General features: G+C 36.7%; 1 protein-coding gene across 2 annotated transcripts in view; it reads right to left on the bottom strand.

Moving 5' to 3' along the window:
• Nucleotides 1–2,744: 2,744 nt before the first annotated feature.
• The window catches only part of pld1b (phospholipase D1b), a 79,167-nt gene continuing 62,214 nt past the window's right edge, over nt 2,745–19,697 (bottom strand). For both annotated transcript variants that reach the window (XM_056450121.1, XM_056450122.1), the window contains exons 23-26: nt 9,816–9,950; nt 7,085–7,238; nt 6,876–6,993; nt 2,745–4,092 (exon numbers count right to left, since the gene is read on the bottom strand). In XM_056450121.1, the coding sequence (XP_056306096.1) occupies nt 3,868–4,092; nt 6,876–6,993; nt 7,085–7,238; nt 9,816–9,950 (632 nt within the window). In that variant the 3' untranslated portion in view covers nt 2,745–3,867. The remainder of the gene's footprint in view (nt 4,093–6,875; nt 6,994–7,084; nt 7,239–9,815; nt 9,951–19,697) is intronic.

The following is a 19,697-nucleotide window of genomic DNA, read 5'->3' as shown; positions in this document are numbered from 1 at the left end:
ACTAGAAGGACAGCATCTGACAGGAGTGTATCCTGAGGTGTTTATTAAGAGTGAAACGCATAGTTAAAGGGATAGTTCACCAAAATGAAAATTCTGTCACCATTTACTCACTTTTTGCTTGTTCCAAACCATTTTTTTTGTTCTGAGTCCTCTTAGTGTTGGAAGCCCGTAACCATTGACTTCCATATATTTCTTTATCCTGCTTTGAAAGTCAGTGGTTACATTTTTTCCAATTTCTTCAAAATAACTTATGTGTTCAACAGAACAAAAAACTCAAACAGGTTTAGAACGAGCCCAGAAAAGTCGACGGCGAATCTGGACACTGTTAACATAGGGCTTTCATTTGGCACTGTACAGTTTTAACTGGCATTTGTGGATGTAACTATGTATTGTGGTACTTGACAAAGCTTTGCCAAAGTAGTCCTAAGCCCATGTGGTGATATCGCTTATAACAATGATGATTCTTGATGCAGTGCCGCCTCACAACAAAAAACTCAAACAGGTTTGGAACAAGCCCAGAGAAGTTTACGGCGCTTCTGGACACTGTTAACATAGGGCTTTCATTTCGCACAGTACAGTTTTAAGTGGCATTTGTGGATGTAACTACGTATTGTGATATTTGACAAAGCTTTGCCAAAGTAGTCCTCCTGAGCCCATGTGGTGATATCGCTTATAACAATGATGATTCTTGATGCAGTGCCGCCTCACAACAAAAAACTAGAACAGGTTTGGAAGGAGCCCAGAGAAGTTTACGGCGCTTCTGGACACTGTTAACATAGGGCTTTCATTTGGCACAGTACAGTTTAAACTGGCATTTGTGGATGTACAGTAACTACAGTACGTATTGTGGTACTTGACAAAGCTTTGCCAAAGTAGTCCTGAGCCCATGTGGTTGATATCGCTTAAAGATGAATGACGATTCTTGATGCAGTGCCACCTCTGGAACAAGTGAAGGATCAGTAAATTGACATAATTTTTCAGTTTTGGGCAAACTATCCCTTTAAGCACTATTTTCCTGTTGTGTTCTTATGAAAAAGTAACTTTACAATACTGAGGGAATAAATTAAAGTCACTTATTTATCAGTCAAACAAATATTATTAAAGTAAAACCACTTTAAAACATTTTAAAAATACAAGCCTACTAAAATCCTTTAAAAATACTAAAATAACACTCCTTATGTAATAATATTTTTTTAAATTGTTAAAAGTCATTTGAATTTCTAATTCTGATAAATTTGTATTTTAATTTTTAATAAAATTAAATTAATTTTTAATACCAACAGTTATTGTATTTTAAACTTTAAATGACCCCAGTGAGGACCTGAATTGTACCTGAATCATACTGTGAAAAATATTGCACCATGTCATCTTCCTGAGGTTTACATAAGGACATAAATCATTATATTTAAAGAGAATTATCTCACTGCACAAGACATCCTTCAGGCCACCTTTAACCAATATCTCTATTCTGAAATAGCACTGAATATCACTTTGGCAATGAACTGCAATATTCCTAATCTGTACAAAGAGACATCGAAATGCACTGGTCAGGTTTTATAGCTTTATAATTGACTGAGGAGTATGTGTCTTGTGACGCCTCAGTGGTGTGATGTTAAAGGCAGGTCAAAGGTCAGGAGATAGTATGAGCGACTGTTGCTCAGCTGTAACTCACAGACCATAGTCTGTAGGGAACACGACAGCTGTGCATATCCCAAAAAAACACATGTACACACACATACCACTGAGACGGCGAGACAGTGTTCACACATTCACTCATTACCAGACACTCCTGAGAGATACTGTTGACAGAGAGAGAGAGAGAGAGAGAGGGGGGGGCCTATCTATCTATCTATCTATCTATCTATCTATCTATCTATCTATCTATCTATCTATCTATCTATCTATCTATCTATCTATCTATCTATCTATCTATCTATCTATCTATCTATCTATCTATCTATCTATCTATCTATCTATCTATCTATCTATCTATCTATCTATCTATCTATCTATCTATCTATCGATGTAAAATAGTGATTAATGTGTAAATAGACTTTGTAAATTAAGCAATAGACAGATAAAAATGACAAAAAGAAAGAAGGGACACAGACAGACAGACAGATAAGGACACAAAAATGGCAAGCAGACAGACATTTAAAAATGGCAGTCAGATAAAGATAGACAGATATAAGAATGGCAAATAAACAGATTGGGCAGATGCAAATATGGCAGACATATAGATAAAAATAATAATCAAATAAACAGACAAAGACAGACCAGCAGACAGATAAATATGGCAGAGACAGACAGACAGACAAAATGGCAGACAGAGACACAGGCAGATACAAACTGAAGGCAAATAAACAGATATAGATAGATATAAAACGTCAGGCAGATAAAAAACAGATATAAACAGACACAGACAGATCTAAATGGCACAGACAGATATACAAAACTGGCAGACAGAGACATATACAGTCAGACAGATAAAACAGCAGGCCGGCAGGCTAGATAGATAGATAGATAGATAGATAGATAGATAGATAGATAGATAGATAGATAGATAGATAGATAGATAGATAGATAGATAGATAGATAGATAGATAGATAGATAGATAGATAGATAGATAGATAGATAGATAGAATGTTAGATGGATGAATGGAAGGATAAATAGATAGACAGACAGACAGAGATAGATATTGTAAAAAAGTATACAGATAAACAAATAAATCCATCAGACCGATTCAATAGTGTGAAAATCATGGTTTAATCATCCGTATAACATCGATTCACATATTTCACAAGCATCCCAACACAGCTCACATGTGTTTTTGACGATACACACTTTGTGCAAAAACTGCAATTAATGAGGAACTGGGTACAAAGACACGAGGCGAAAGAACATCGGAGAAGACCTGTTCTGGAACTACTGTAAAAGTGCAGACACACAGTCAACAGTGCAGACGTTTGAAGGCTTGGCTCACAACTGTTTAAAAACGACTAGTTGCATATTCATAATGCCAGACACACATGCTGCAATCATGACATGTACAATCCCCAACAGTTTGTTAGCTCATTCAGCATATCTACATGGAATGTGTGATGATCGACAGGTTCTTTTCTTCAAGAACGATTAGTAAACTTAATTAGAGCTCCAGGCATAGCGTGTTTCTACAGTATACTGTACAATATAGACAAATAATCGAAATAAATCAGAATACTATTTTGTATTCTCATATAATAAAACCTAATTTGTTAATAACAGACAAATGCTTTGGTGGATTTCTGTTCATACCCAGCATTAAGTGCACAGTAAACAAATAAGGCCACCGAAAACATGGCAATTTGTATCATAAGATAACAACAATTAATGGACCACGTCGTCCACCATCACAGACCCATAAATTAGCTTAAGATAATGCACAGGAGGAATGTTTGTACTTCACAGAGAGGAAAGATAAATGTTACGCAGACAAAATTGGCACTTAAACACAGAGAATAATACATATTCAGTGCACAAAACCGTCCAATAATAACGAAAAAGAAATCAATGTAGAAGATCCTTTTCCTAAAGCAGCCAATCAAGGGACCAAAGAGTCACAAAAGCATCACCATTTTGAAGGACATATGAGGATAGTTCATAAACATAATTTTAGTTGAAGTTGCATAGTGTTAGAACATACCAACAATCAAGGGTAGAACAGGGACAAAACAAACCAGTCTGCTGTCACCAATTCCAGGTGGGTAAACAACTGATGGCTGAAGTATCTCCTCTTCTGTGTCAAGATGTTTGTTATAAATAACAAGAAAGTATTTCTTGGTGCATTTGCAGTTTGTTTGAAGCCTGGTGATGTGGGCTGGTTCTCTCACACCCACACCTCCATGGGCACCATGGCTTCTTTTGATCCGATGGGTGGCAGGAGGTTCTGCTCGCTGAGGAACTGGAGAGGGAACTGGACCAGGAAGCCTCGGATCTTCTTGAGTTCCTCTTGAGCGCGGGCAGGGTCCTCCTTGTCCAAACCAGGCTTTGAGAGGAAGCTATCTAACTCTAGGATAGTCCGAACATCGCTGGATGGCAGACAGCGGAATACCTGGAGGAAAAAAAGACAAAGACTTGTGTGAAAGACAACTGATTAGTCATTCAAGTGACTGACAGACAGACAGACAGACAAATACTATATATATATATATATATATATATATATATATATATATATATATATATATATATATATATATATATATATAGTATAGTATAGTATAGAATAGATCACAGATGTCAAACTCAGTTCCTTAAGGACCAGAGCTCTGCACAGTTTAGTTCCAACTCTACTCAAACACACCAGATTAAACTAATTGAGTCCTTCAGGCTTGTTTGAAACCTGCACGTAAGTGTGTTAAAGCAGGGTTGGAACTAAACAGTGCAAGGCTGCGGCCCTCCAGGAACTGAGTTTGACACCCCTGGTATATATAGACTAACCAATACTGTATATAGACAGATAGACAGTTGTACAGTGTATATAGACACACAGACAGATAGATAGACAGATATTTAGACAGACAAGCACTGCATATAGACAGACATTGTATATAGACAAATAGTCAGACAGACTGACAGACATACAGATAATGCATATAGACAGATAATCAGACATCCAGACAGATACTGTGTATAGAAAGACAGGCAGAAACTGTATATAGACAGACAGGTATATCGACAGAAAGACAATTCAACCAGCAGACCTACAGATGATAGCCAGACAGATTGATACTTATATTGATATTGATATATACACACACACACACATGCATGCACACACACGCGCACACACACGCACACGCACACACACACACACACACACACACACACATACGCAGTTGAAGTCAGATTTATTAACCCCCCTTTGAACTTTTTTTCTTTTTTAAAGAGCCCATATTATAGATGAAATAGGGTCATATTTAGGTTGTAAGGGTCTCCAACAACAGTCTAATATGCATGCAAGGTCAAAAAACACTTTCATGGTCTTATAATCTGCATTTATTTTTACCTAATTATCCCAGCCACTTCCATATGAATCGTTCAGCGATTCATTTGTACCCAAACCCCTCCTCAGCGCGAAGCTAATTCGCGCTGATTGGACCGATGACAGCCTGCTGCGATTGGTCGACGACACTGACAGGCTTCAGGGAGAGACAGAGTGAAATGCCCAGCAGATTATCAACAATATAAAAGTAGTCACAGTGCATACACACTTCATAGTTGATTTTGGCTGCCAGTGGGTGAATGTAAATACAGACGATGTACTAGAAAATACTGACGACTAACTATTTTATCAAGCAAAAAGTCCAAGAACTGGCCAGGATATCTCCTAGCAGTCTACTTGCTCTTTTCACACACACACACACACACACACACACACACACACACACACACACACACACACATCAACTTCCTAAGAGGAGACACTCACACAAACGACCGTCCTCAGAGGAGACACACACACACACACACATAGCTGACTATCCATAAACAAAGCGGCACGCGTCGCGTTTTCAACGTGGCTTTACACGCGATATGAGAATATATAGAGTTAACCTGATACAGTACACGCGGTTACAAGTAACAAAACACAACTAAATGCATAATTTGCAAGCTAGAGTAAACGAGGCAATAATTTTAATCGCACGTACTTACACTTGTGAAATGGGGGAAGAAAAAGATTCATGATCCACTGATCCTTGTTCTGACAGTCTTTACTGATCCTTCCTTTAACAAACTGATGAAGTCTTTTTTGTAAGCAGGTAGTTTCCAGAGGCTCTCGATCTGCTCAAGGCTAGGCTATATTGCTAAGGTTTCATCTTTGGGTGAACTGTCAATAATCTCTATCTGCACAGCGTGACTTCATTCGACCGGTGTCTGTGTGTGTCTCTGTGTGTGTGTGTGTGTGTGTGACTTTTTTTCTGTTAGTGGGCGGGGCCGCAGGTTTCAAATCTCCCTGGTTTGCGCGCATAACTACTGGCGAGGCTTGTGTTTCGTGGCTGCGTCATCGCGAAACACCTAATGACTCGTTATCAAGACGACTCGTTTGAAGCACTCTTTTATAGATGAGTCGAGTTTGAGTCGACTCTTTTATAGATGAATCAATAGTTTTAAACACTGTACACTTACAGATTTAAGCCTTAGCTGGATATTTCACTTCACTTAGAGCTGTTTGACACACTACATGGAAGGGCATTTTCAAAAACCCATAATATGGGCTCTTTAAATATTTCCTAAATGATGTTTACCAGAGCAAGGAAATTTTCACAGTATGTCTGATAATATTTTTTCTTCTGGAGAAAGTCTTATTTGTTTTACTTCGGCTAGAATAAAAGCATTTTTTAATTTTTTAAAAGTCATTTTAAGGTCAATATTATTAGCCCCTTTAAGCTATATTTTTTTATCGATAGTCTACAGAACAAACCATCGTTATACAATAACTTGCCTAATTACCCTAACCTGCCTAGTTAACCTAATTAACCTAATTGAGCCTTTAAATGTCGCTTTAAGTTGTATAGAAGTGTCTTGAAAAATATCTAGTAAAATATTCTGTAGTGTCATCATGGCAAAGATACAATAAATCAGTTATTAGAAATGAGTAATTAAAACTATTATGTTTAGAAATGTGTTGAAAAAAATCTTCTCTCCGTTAAACAAAAATTGGGGAAAAAATATACAGGGGGGCTAATAATTCAAATAATTCTGACTTCAACTGTGTATATATATATATATATATATATATATATATATATATATATATATATATATATATATATATATATATATATATATATATATACACATAGATATAAACAGATGAACAGACAGACTGACCCTCTGGTAGATGGTGGCGTTGCGGGCAGCAGTGCTCATCCACACCTCCTTGTAAAACTGGTCACTGATGGGGTCCGACACATCAATGCTGGGGTCAGTGTTGGCGCCTAGAATCATCCTAATGGTTTTAAAGAGGAAAATGTGTTTAACCCCTAATTGCTAGTGTCTGAAAATACTAAAGCGATAAACAGACTTATAGATTCATGAACCTGAAACACTCCAGCCGCAAACTCAATCCAAAAGGACCAGCCTGATACTCCTGACCATCCATGACTGACTTCACAGTGTGAATATCCTCATAAATGACAGCCACCTCGCTGTCTCTCTTACCCAGCATGCTCCGGTCATTAATATTGGCAGAACCTGATGAATAAAATAAACATAATATAATGATGAATGTGTAAATAAAGTAGGTCAATTAAGTGATAGACAGAAACAGATAAAAATAGACATAGATTTTTTTCATCATTACGATTCAAATTTGTTAATTAAACACACCTGATAAAACTAATTGAGTCCTTCAGACTTGTTAGAAACCTACAGGTAAAGCTGCGGTCACACTGCACTTTTTTCCCCATAGACTTCCATACATACCCACACGAATGCGTCAGATGCAAGTTTTGCAGTTCGCTGTGGAGCAAAGTTTGAGCCTGGTGAACTCTGACCTGTGTCACTGCGTAAGACCAATTGAAGATCAAAACATGACCTCTCTGTACAGAAATTTTAAATATGGACCCATCGCTCACTTTTTAAAATGTCTAATCATCTTGTTTAATCCCGCCCCTTTTCGCAGCGCCATACTACAGAATTTCGCATGCTCAAACCCGAGTGTGACCGCGGCATAAGTGTGTTCAACTAGGATTGGAACTAAACTGTGCAGGGTTGAGGCCCTCCAGGAGTTTGACACCCCTGATTTAAGGGGTCACCAACTTTATCAATTCATTAACAGTTTTTCGTTCGATTTTAACTAAACTGTACCTTAATAATAATAAAAGTTTGTTTCAAAATGTTTCACATATTTAACTTTTTTGTAACCACTATGAAACACATTTTTCTGGTCCATTGGTGTGACACCACTGTTTACGAAAATTTTCAACAAGTCCAACAAGTCATGGAGAAAAAAAAATATTAATAATTTTATATATAATAAGTAGTCCTATAGTGTAACATAGCAAAAATAGGAAAACAAGTCTTAATAATGTACTAATAGTGTGAGAGTGATATAGTGTAATTGTTGGACATATATAGTGCTATATATTTTATATGAAATTACAAATATTTTTTTTCATTCATAACTTGTCGGACCTTTTATAAACAGTGGGAAATTTTCAGAAACAGTGGTGTCACCAAAGCACAAGAAAAATGTATTTCATAGTGGTTACAAAAAAGTTAAATATGCGATAAATTGAGACAAAAACTTAATTAATATTATTGAGAAAATATAATTTCAAAGTAAAGACATAAGAAGATTTAGAGAACAAACCTGAAAGAGGTTTAAAAAAAACAAGAAAATTAAAGTTCAGAGCACAATTACATGTAAAATTACAAAAAAACAAACAAAAAAAAAAATCACTAATTATTAATATGATATTTTTCAAACAGATTAAAGGTCTTTTTAGCTCTACAATTTTTGGAATGTTTAAGGGACTCTTGAATATTTTTTACTTTTACAGATGAAAACAGGAAAAAATGGCTTATCATTGGTTTATTTGCATTTATGCATATAAACTTTTAGCTAAAATAATAATTGTTATGTTCATAAAAGACAAAAACAATATGTTTAAAGGGAAAAGCAATGTTTGGAGAAAAAAACTCACAGGGGGCTTCAGTCTTGTGATCTTGAATGGGGTCCTTCAACTTATTAAAGTTGTATTTGGAATTGCCCGATTTACCTTAGTCTACAGTGTCACACCAGTGGATGTGGTTTTCAGTCAAAAATTGAAAATAAAGAAGTATACGGAAGCCAAAAAAAAAAGGATTGCTACTTATTAAAATAGCCTCTTGTAAATTAGGCATGAGATATTTATTAATAATGTTGAAGTGAAGTTAGGACGATTCTAAGGGCTCATACATTTAGGGGGCCCCCAGCGACATTTTCAAGGGCCCGCTCCTACACTCACGGTCCGCCACGGGCCCTCTGACCAGTTAGCGAGTTTAAAATTCAAGAATGGGCGGGGGGCGAGGGGAGGGGGGGTTAGTGGTGATCGAAGAGGGGTGTTTGAAAGTGAAGAGGGGGGGCATGTTGGGGGGAGATCATGTTTTAAAGCGAAGAGCTGGGGGTGAGGGGGGGTGTAGGAGCGGGCCCTTGATAATGTCTAAACCCCCCCCCCCATCTCCCCATGCCCCCGCTCTTCACTTTCAAATACCTTCACACACACACAGTATGTGCACATTTTCTAAAACCATGCAGCCATGGTGTTTATAGCAGTTAAGAATTGCATTGTGATTTTACTGTCACATTTTTACTATTACAATTTTTACTATTACAAACATGCTCTGTTTTAAAAACGTTTTAAACTTATAAAAATCACAGAGAGTTGAGTTAGAGAGTTTATTTGCAAAAAAAATGTTCTGTGGACATGTGTAAGCATGTTATCATAGAAACATGACGTCTGTCAATCAGTTTGGGGGAGACGTGTTGGGTTTATATCAATATGACAGTAGACACACTATACCTACACACAGTTCTGTCCTAACAGCTAACAAAAGTTAATTTTCATCATAGGTGCCCTTGAACATTTAAACTGCGTTACTACATCTCAACACAAGAGGGAGCCTCTTCATGTCATTTCCTATATTGTAAAAAAAACCCATTTTTTTTTACCTCACATTACCCCAAAACATGACAGCAGCGTTTTTCATGTCTGCTGCATTACTCGTATTAGCACATGTGCCCAAATGATACTCAGTCCCCGTGTTTGTCTGTCTATTTTTACTCACCGATGATGACGGTGTTGTCGTCTGCAATGAGCATCTTGCTGTGCACATATATGAGTTCAGTCACCAGTCTTCCCTCCAGCTCAGCGTGGGTCCGCAGACCCCCAAACGAGATGTAATTTATCCACTGATCACCCACTGCAGACACACGGAGAGAGCAAATAGGTTTGGGGTTTTATAAATTCATCTTCCCGTTTCATTTGATGTTTACGCAGTTGAAAAGGATGAAATGTCTTATTATTTACAGAACCATCTGTCATTCCAGTCCTGTGTGACTTTTTTTTTTCAAAACATGAAAAAGATATTTTGAGAAATGTCTCTTTTTCCCTTTTTGTCTATACATTTAAAGGCAAATGAAGTCTAAATGAACACCACGTTCATCAGAGAGAATTAAATCATACAGGTTTTGACTTTAATAATGTACTAATAATGTACTAATAATATACTTTTATTCATTAATTTTCCTTCGGCTTAGTCCCTTATTTATAAGGAGTCACCACAGCGAAATGAACCGCCAACTATTCCAGCATGTTTCACACAGCGGATGTCCTTCCAGCCGCAACTCAGTACTGAGAGCCAGCATGCCGCCCACATTTTATCATATGTTATAATATTAATAATATATTATAGAATGCTTTAGTTCATTTAATTGAACTTGATTTACTAAAATATTTAGAACCAAAAAACTATAAATAACATTAATTTAAATAACAAATAATACTATTTATGGCAGCCCCCACAAGTCCAAAGACATGCACTATAGGTGAACTGGGTAAGCTAAATTGTCCGTAGTGTACATTTGTGTGAATGAGAGTGTATGGGTGTTTCCCAGTGATGGGTTGTAGCTGGAAGGGCATCCGCTGCGTAAAACATATGCTGGATAAGTTGGCCGTTCATTCCGCTGTGGGAACCCTTGAATGATAAAGGGACTAATTCGAAAAGAAAATGAATGAATGAATGAATGAATGAATGAATGAATGAATGAATGAATAATACTATATACACATATTTGAGAAAACGAATGAAACTTTGCCATTCTGATTCAGTTTGACTATGTACTTAAAAAACAAAAATGTAAAAAATAAAAACTATAAATAATCATAAGTTAATTAAATAGAATCAGAATGCTGAAATTTAAGAAAAAAAAACATTTGAAAAGTGATAAAAAATAAGATAAAACAGCTGTGGAACAATATTAAAATTGATGAGTTTGATTTTTTTTAGGTTCAAAGCATATGGTAAATCATTCACACTTTATCTATTCAACAAGCATCAAAATTAAAATGTTAGTAACTATTTATTATAGAAAAGTTTTACTCTATCTTTGTGCCGCATTTGACACCATCCATCACAATATCCTCATAAATCCCTTAAATTCTACAGGTGTCCAGGGACAGGCTCTACAATGGTTCAAGTCATACTTAGCTGACCGTTACCAGTTTGTGAATATTAATGGAGAGTCTTCACAAGTCAGGCCAGTAAAGTATGGGGTGCCTTAAGGATCAGATTTAGGCCCTTTGCTGTTTACAATATACATGCTACCCCTGGGAGACATTATTAGAAGACATGGGATCAGCTTTCACGGCTATGCAGATGATACTCAATTATAAATTTCAACTAAACCTGATGAGATGTACGAACTTTCTAAGCTTACTGAGTGTATTAAAGATGTTAAAGACTGGATGACCAACTATGTTCTTCTCTTAAACTCAGACAAAACAGAATTATTACTTATTGGGCCTAAATCCTGTACACAGCAGATCTCACAACTTGACCTACAATAAGAGGGATACAAAGTTAGTGTTAGCTCTACTATAGAAGATGTGGGTGTCATATTAGACAGCAATTTAACTTTTAAAAATCATATATCCCATGTCACAAAAACTGCCTTCTTTCATCTGAGAAATATCACTAAGTTATGAAGTATGCTATCCATCTTAGATGCAGAAAAGCTAGTCCATGCTTTTATGACTTCTAGGCTGGATTACTGTATTGCTCTGTTTGCTGGCTGCCCAGCGTCCTCTATTAACAAACTTCAGCTAGAAAATATGATCATATCACCCCAATTTTATCCTCCTTACACTGGCTGCCTGTTAAGTTTCGTATTGAATTTAAAATATTGTTCTTCCCTATAAAGCTTTAAATAATCTAACTCCTGTTTATCTAACCAACCTTCTGTCTTGCTACAATCCAACTCACTCTTTAAGATCTCAAAACTCAGGGCTTCTGGTAGTACCTAGAATAGCAAAGTCGGGTAAAGGAGGTCGAGCCTTCTCATTTATGACTCTTAAACTCTGGAATAGCCTTCCTGATAATATCCAAGGCTCAGACACACTCTCCCAATTCAAAACTAGATTAAAAAAACAGCTTTTTAGTAAAGCATACACTCTTAGCGGTATGATACATGAATGTGCTCCACACAGGTTTCTGCACCATGTTTATATACACTATGAACAGCAGCTACGCTAATTATTCTCTTTATTCTCTATTTCCACCTGGGGATACTCATCCTGAGGTCCTCAGACTATGCACCGCCACTGATTCGATCCAAAACCAGCGACAAGATGATCCCAAGGTTTCCATATCCTCGACCAGGCCGTTTCCTAAGCAGCTGCTGTGGTGGTCATGGAGGAGTGAAGAGCATGAGACTGATTCCTGTGACGCTCCAGGGACAGACGAGCCTTCGATGAGGTCCAGCATTCCAGCCTCCGGCACCTTGACTGCAGCTCTGCACAACAAATTTGGCCAGTGGAGAATGGGTCATGCCGAACTGAGCCTAGTTTCTCTCGAGGTTTTTTAATTCTTCACTTTCGCCAATTGGTGAAGTTTTCTCCTCTCCCCGCTGTCGTCACTGGCTTGCATGGTTTGGGATCTGTTGAGCTGCGCATCGATGGATTTGCTCTTCAGTGTTTGGACTCTCAGTAGTGATCATTAAACCACACGGAACTGAGCTCAACTGAACTGAACTTAAACACTGAAAACTAAACTACACTGTTTCAATTTACTATGATCTTTTATGTGAAGCTGCTTTGAAACAATCTACAATGTAAAAGCACTATACAAATAACGATGAATTGAATTGAATTTACAATAAGGTTGTATTAATAGTTATTAGTAATGATAGTTAATGCACTTACTAACAAGAACAAAGTTCTTATTAACTTGCGGTGCATTAATATTAACAAGCATGAATTTGGATGTTAATAATGCATTAGTAAATGTTAAAATATGATTAATAATTGCTGTACAGGTATGGTCCACAGGCCCGTAGCCAGGGGTTCAGGTGGTTCGAAAGACCCACCCCCCGTCCAGAATTTGGCTCCTATATGAGCTCATTTGTCCCATTTTTGACAGAATGCCATCATAAATTGTGAAAATAACCAACAGAAGAAGGCTTTAAGAAGAATAACCAATAAAATAACCAATAAAAGATGGATTTTATTATTTAAATGGACAATTTCTGAAATTCTAATCTCATTATATTATATATATATAAATTGTAATAACTTACAGTTTAAATGCACATTTGTAGATAAATATACATTTTTGTTAACAAAAGATAGTATAAGCACTTTGACAGAAGAGTAGGAAGTATTTGCAAGCTAATCCAGCACAAATTAGTGCTTAAAATGTCACTAACCATATTTGAACCTCTTAATTTGAGGCTTATAACTGCAAAAAGGTCCACTTTTTGGGAACAAAGAACCACCACTTTTAATAGGCTGGCTACAGGCCTGGTTATCAACTAGTTCAAGTTAGTAAATACATTAGCTATATATTAACTACTGAAAACTCAACCATTTGACCAAAATCGTATATATTTAAACTGAAAAAGAATTATATTTGTTAGAACAACCACAAATAAATTTCCTAAATACAGTATTTTTACTGTAATTGATTTACAGTAAGTTACTGGTGAACTGCAGCCAGTAAGTTACTGTACAGCAGATTCTACAGGAAATTAAAAGTGCGTGCCAGTATTTTCCCATAAACAATATAAGCTACGAACCATAAAATAAGTGTACATTTTTTACAGTAAACTACCATATTTCATTAATTTATGGTGTTATTACAGCACTGCCTTGAATATCTACACATCACGACCTTTGTTACACAGACAAAAACACAACCATAAGCATGTGGTGATAAGAAAGTCATAAAATGAACCAATGCTCATATTAAACAACTTTTTCCACAAGCAGCAAAACATACTAATAAACAGAAGGCGCTCTGTGCCGTTCACACAACTACAAAACACCATCATGGTTTACATAAAATTAAAGCAATGCAATAAACATTAGATACATAATTAGTATCAACATTAGATTACATAATTAGTTGCGTAACATAAACCTCTTATGTACGAACTGATGGGGAAAAAACTAAAAAGGACCACAGGTCAAGCAGAAAGTTCTGGAAAAGTCAATTCAGTTATTCACCGTAGATATTAGAGAAACTTACTGTTAACCAGATTATGGATTTTTACTGTAGCATTTTTACTGCTGAAATGGACCCTTCGCAGCTGTTTGATTGACAGGTGATCCGACCAATCATAGCAAAAAAATAAATAAATCAAAAGTCCCTTTAACCAAAGTAACCAAAGTCTCTTTAAGGCAAGTCAATTCCCTCGGCGGCCATCTTTGGAATGCCTCTCGGACAGTATGCATAGGCATTCTGTCTGAATGGGGAAACATCAAATTCTCCAAAACTGATAGCCAAGCTTATGATTACGTTACACATTTGGAATCAACATTAAAATTATACAACAACTGTCTCATAAGGTTTCGTCTGAATCAAACAAAAATTGTATATTTTCAGGTTACCTAAGCTAATGCGCAAGTGCACTCAAAAGAAACAAGATCATGACACCAACCGGTCTACATGTTATCATCCTCTGAATAATGCTTCGTCTGATTGCACTGAAGTAATTCACAACTCGTTCTTGATGGCGAATCTCCTCCAGAAATGACAGTGAGTCTTTGTTTACAAGTTTGTGGGCGTTTGAGTAGTTGCTGTCATGTGATGTGCATTTGACAGGTTGGACTGTACCTCGCGTTCGTTTGATACAGATTACAAAACCAAGAAACTTTTGTTTTCAAGTGCCCTTAGTTCATTTAAAAGTGCATATTTCAAGCTCCAAATGAAGCTGTTTTGAAAAGAGTCCAGGATCAGCAGGTGAACAATGTGTTCTCCAGGCCGGAGCTTATCTCAGACAGTCAAAAGGACGGTGCAAATGTGTGCTGGGGTCAAAGGAGGTCACATTTCAACTTCTTTGTGAGAAAAACAGACTCAAAGACAAAATGGACCCTCCAGACTTCCACGAGCAACAAATGCAAGAGCAAACAACTGTCATGGTAGGATGTGCAGCAGAGCAAATGGCATGAATGATCACTGAGTTCTTTCAAGGGAACTCTTTGGTTATTAGATCAAGTCTCATTCTGCATGTGTCGCTACATAGCGGTTTCATACTTTGGGCACAAAGGGATTTGACAGCCCGTTAAACACTCCTCTGTCACAACTTTTTTTTTAAAAAGCGTGTTGCAGTGAAATCAAAGTTTGTTCAGATTTTTAAAATACACTTTATTAGGTCAGTAAAAACAGTGGAAAGCTTCCCTTTGTACTGTACTTCTCATATAGGCTCACATGGAAATCCGTAGATTTGTGAGCCCGTCATTCAGTCTTTTATGTATCAGTAAATGTGCGTAAATAAGCTTTATGGTTGTGAAATTTGCAGTAGAACTCAAAATATAAAGAAAGTATATGTTAACATTACATTGAAGCATCTGTTTATATTTTCCAAAACAACTAACCACAGAGTTATGGGATCAGAAAAATATCAATCTGTAAAAATTTTGCAGAATTTAAATGAGGAAAATAAACATGCGTTATGGATGTGACCAAAAACGTCTGCGAGTTTACAGTATACAAAATACTTTGCAGAAATTCTGTGAATTAAACTGCACAACCCAAAAGAAATGATGCTGATCTAAAGAGTTGGCTCTCTATTGATAGATTGTATGGCTTGTTTTATATGCAAACTAGTATCTACATCTAAAAAGGTATGAACCAAATGAACAGGAATTCAAGAGTTGTGACCCAGAAAAAACATTTGGGTAATCTCTGAGGGGGGGGTCATATATTTATAAAGTAGTGTCTCACGGACAGTACTTTGGGTTAAGTTACATGAAGACCGACGGGTTAACATCGATGCTGAGGAACTGCACTATTCATTGTCTTCAATAAAGTCTTCTCCCCATAAGAACTTTGATCAGCTTACTTATTTTATGTATTAGAGTCATCTAATACATTGGCGAGCCATCCAAGAATGGTTAAGCCAAATACAGAAAAATCTAACACTTTAAAAAAAAATAATTTATTTTATTTTATTTTTTACATTTTTGAGGAAAATGCTCCGTTATGGACGTTACAGATGTAAAGTTTCCTATTGTGTGACTTAAATCAAATATAATAGTTTCAAAACTTTCTCATTTGTTTTGAAACTATTAGGAGTATTTTTTAAGTACTGCTAATGCAAAAAAGTGTCTGTATTTTGGTGAAAACGTAATTTTTTTCATGGCAAGGTTGACATTTGCATGGAATTGCTCATATTTATTCAGTTTTTATATTAATTTCAGTAATATTATTGAATAATATGAAAATGTTTAGATAAATTATGCAAAATACAATTTAAAAAGTAATATTTTCTGTCTTTTAGTGGGTGTATCATATAGAGATTATATTATTTAGAGAACTGCTGTAGATTTGTTTACTAAACTAGTGGTTCTAATTGTATTTAAATTTTCTATATGTTATTTTTTATTTTATGTGTTCCTCCTACACTCTAAAAATCAATCCATTTAAATGTGTAGATTTTATTTTATTTTTCAAAATCTGTGCAAAAACCAACATGATCTCACGGCAATTTGTAACATTTTGATGTAATTTGTATGAATTTGTACAATCTCATTCATATACAATTTAGTACGATTTGCTCATCATTCAATGACGGCACGGTTTATAGGACCGGTTGGGTGCCTAGCCTCTTTTTAAATATGTACATTTTCGTACGACTTGTATGAATTAGCCACTTAACTGGGGCAACATGGTTGCTCAGTGGGTCTGTTGGCATTTCTGTGTGGAGTTTGCATGTTCTCCCCATGTTGGCGTGGGTTTCCTCTGGGTGCTCTGGTTTCCCCCACAGTCCAAAGACATGCAAATTGAATAAACTAAATTGGCCGACTAAACCGAAGGAAAATGAATGAATGAATTAGCCACTAAACTGACAAAACGTAAAATAGTTACGTTTCCTCGTGAGAACAGGCTGGCAGAAATTGGAAAAAACATCCACAGATTCTGTCTGGCCCTACTCATAATTAAATAAAGATTTAGGAGGATTAACACATCACATTTTTATTTTTTTATTTTTGTACGGCAGATTTTATGTCTAATTTGGGTAATATTTACAGTGCCAAATCAAAGTTTCAAAACTCAAGAAACTGTGAAAATGTGAATCATTTTAACAAAATAGGAAAGATCATACAAAATGCGAGTATCCTGAGTTATATATTTTTTATGCAAAAGATAACGTAGCTGGAGCATCAGGGAGTGTGTGAACCTTTTTAATTGTCGTGGTTTTTTTTACTAGTCGTTTTAATAGTTTGTGTCTTTGAAATGTTCTCAGAGTAAAAAGATAGATCTTTTAATAATACAGTCAAATGAGATGCTGGAAAAGGCGACGCAGTGGCGCAGTAGGTAGTGTTGTCGCCTCACAGCAAGAAGGTCGCTGGTTTGAGCCTCGGCTGGGTCAGTTGGCATTTCTGTGTGGGGTTTGCATGTTCTCTCCGGTTTCCCCCACAGTCCAAAAACATGTAGTACAGGCTAAATTGTTCATAGTGTATGAGTGTGTGTGTGTGTGTGTGTGTGTGTGTGTGTGTGTGTGTGTGTGTGTGTGTGTGTGTTTCCCAGAGATGGGTTGCGGCTGGAAGGGCATACGCTGCATAAAAATGTGCTGGATAAGTTGGCGTTTCATTCTGCTGTGGCGACCCTGGGTTAATAAAGGGACTAAGTCGAAAGAAAATGAATGAATGAATAAAGATGCTGGAAAACTGAAGAACTGATAGGAGTCATTGAGGATTTTTCTGAAGAACAGTTCAGAACAAACAAGAAACTCATGAACAACCAACAAAATGAACAAAAAACGGTTGTAAATTATCCAGGTAACCATACACAAACCTTTCCAGCAGGTTATTTCAATCATTTCAGCTTTTGCCTTGTACGGTTTTTGTGTTGTGATCTATATGTGAACACATTTAATGTAAAACATCTTACTCAGGACAAGACTAAAGTAAAAATAACACAAATTCTGTATGATCTCACTTTTTTCATAAAATTACTCACATTTTCACAGATTCTGAAAAGAATCCTTAAACTTTCACTTGGCACTGCATATTTAATACATTTTTTTATTGATATTTCTCACCCATGTGCTTGTGTTGTTGCACAGCAAATAAACAGTAGCTGCATTTATAACCTCACCAGACCAACAACAACAAACCATCAACCAAGCTTCTGCATTTTCAGACAACATGCGATATGTATATCTGCATTCGTGACACAGCGGGATCCAGTGAAGCTGCAACTGAACACCAACAACATGCTGGATAATTCAGACACCAGGAGAAACTTCACTCTTTCCTCTGTCACAGCAGGTCAATGAGTGCAAAGTGACTGTTCTCCCTCACCACACACTGACACTGCAGCAGCGCGTCTGATGAAATGCACTTCTTCACAACAAACCACTGACAAACTGGAGTTTATTATGAATCAACAACCGCAAGAGGGTGCTGTTGTGTTTCACTGCTCCAAAACGGGTGACGTTTCAGCTGGTTTGTGGATTAGATACCCTCTGCTGGTAGATGTTGTAACTAATCAACCGACTAAAAATATAATAATAATAATAATAATAATAATAATAATAATAATAATAATAATAATAATAATAATAATAATAATAATGATAATAATAATAATAATAATAATAATAATAATAATAATAATAATGATAATAATAATCTAAAAACTATTACTACTACTACTAATAATAATAAATTATAAATGTATCCATTTGCTGTTACAATTTTTTCTCTTACTTCTGCTAATTGTTTTAAAGCTTCATTTAATTCTTTTCTAAAGGATTCTCTCTTTAAAGGGTCACGATGTTGACAGTCATATATATGTCCCACATGGCTAAAAATAATAAGAGGACACATATATTTCCCTAAAAAGTGAAAACTGGTTGGTTTTGATTGTTTAGAGCAAATTTGGTTTTCTGGTTTGCTGTGTCACGGCCACAAGACCATTGTGTAAATTCCAGCATGGAGACTGGCTGTACGTACCGGCGGGTACAAAGTAACGTCATTGAGTTTTCAGCACATCATTCATTCATTCCTTCATTTTCTACCTCTTTTCCGGGGCCGGGTCGTGGGGACAGCAGTCTTAGGAGAGAACCCCAGACTTCCCTCTCCCCATACACTTCCTCCAGCTCCTCCGGGGGTATCCCAAGGTGTTCCCAGGCCAGCCGAGGGACATAGTCCCTCTAGCTTGTCTTGGGTCTTCCCTGAAACCTCTACCCAAAGGGACATGCTTGAAACACCTCCCTAGTTAGGCATCCAGGAGGCATCTGAATCAGATGCCCGAGCCACCTCAGCTGACTTCTCATGATGTGGAGGAGCAGAGGCTCTACTCCGAGCTCCTCTCGGGTGACAGAGCTCCTCACCCTATTCATAAGGGTGCACTCTGCCACCCTGCGAAGGAAACTCTTTTTGAAGGAGATCTTGTCCTTTTGGTCATGACCCAAAGCTCATGACCACAGGTGAGAGTAGGAAC

The sequence above is a fragment of the Danio aesculapii genome, chromosome 24 (genome assembly GCF_903798145.1).
Source record: "Danio aesculapii chromosome 24, fDanAes4.1, whole genome shotgun sequence".
In the NCBI taxonomy this organism is placed as follows: domain Eukaryota; kingdom Metazoa; phylum Chordata; class Actinopteri; order Cypriniformes; family Danionidae; genus Danio; species Danio aesculapii.
Note: the sequence above shows the minus strand (reverse complement) of the source record. Positions and strands in the feature narration are given on the sequence as shown.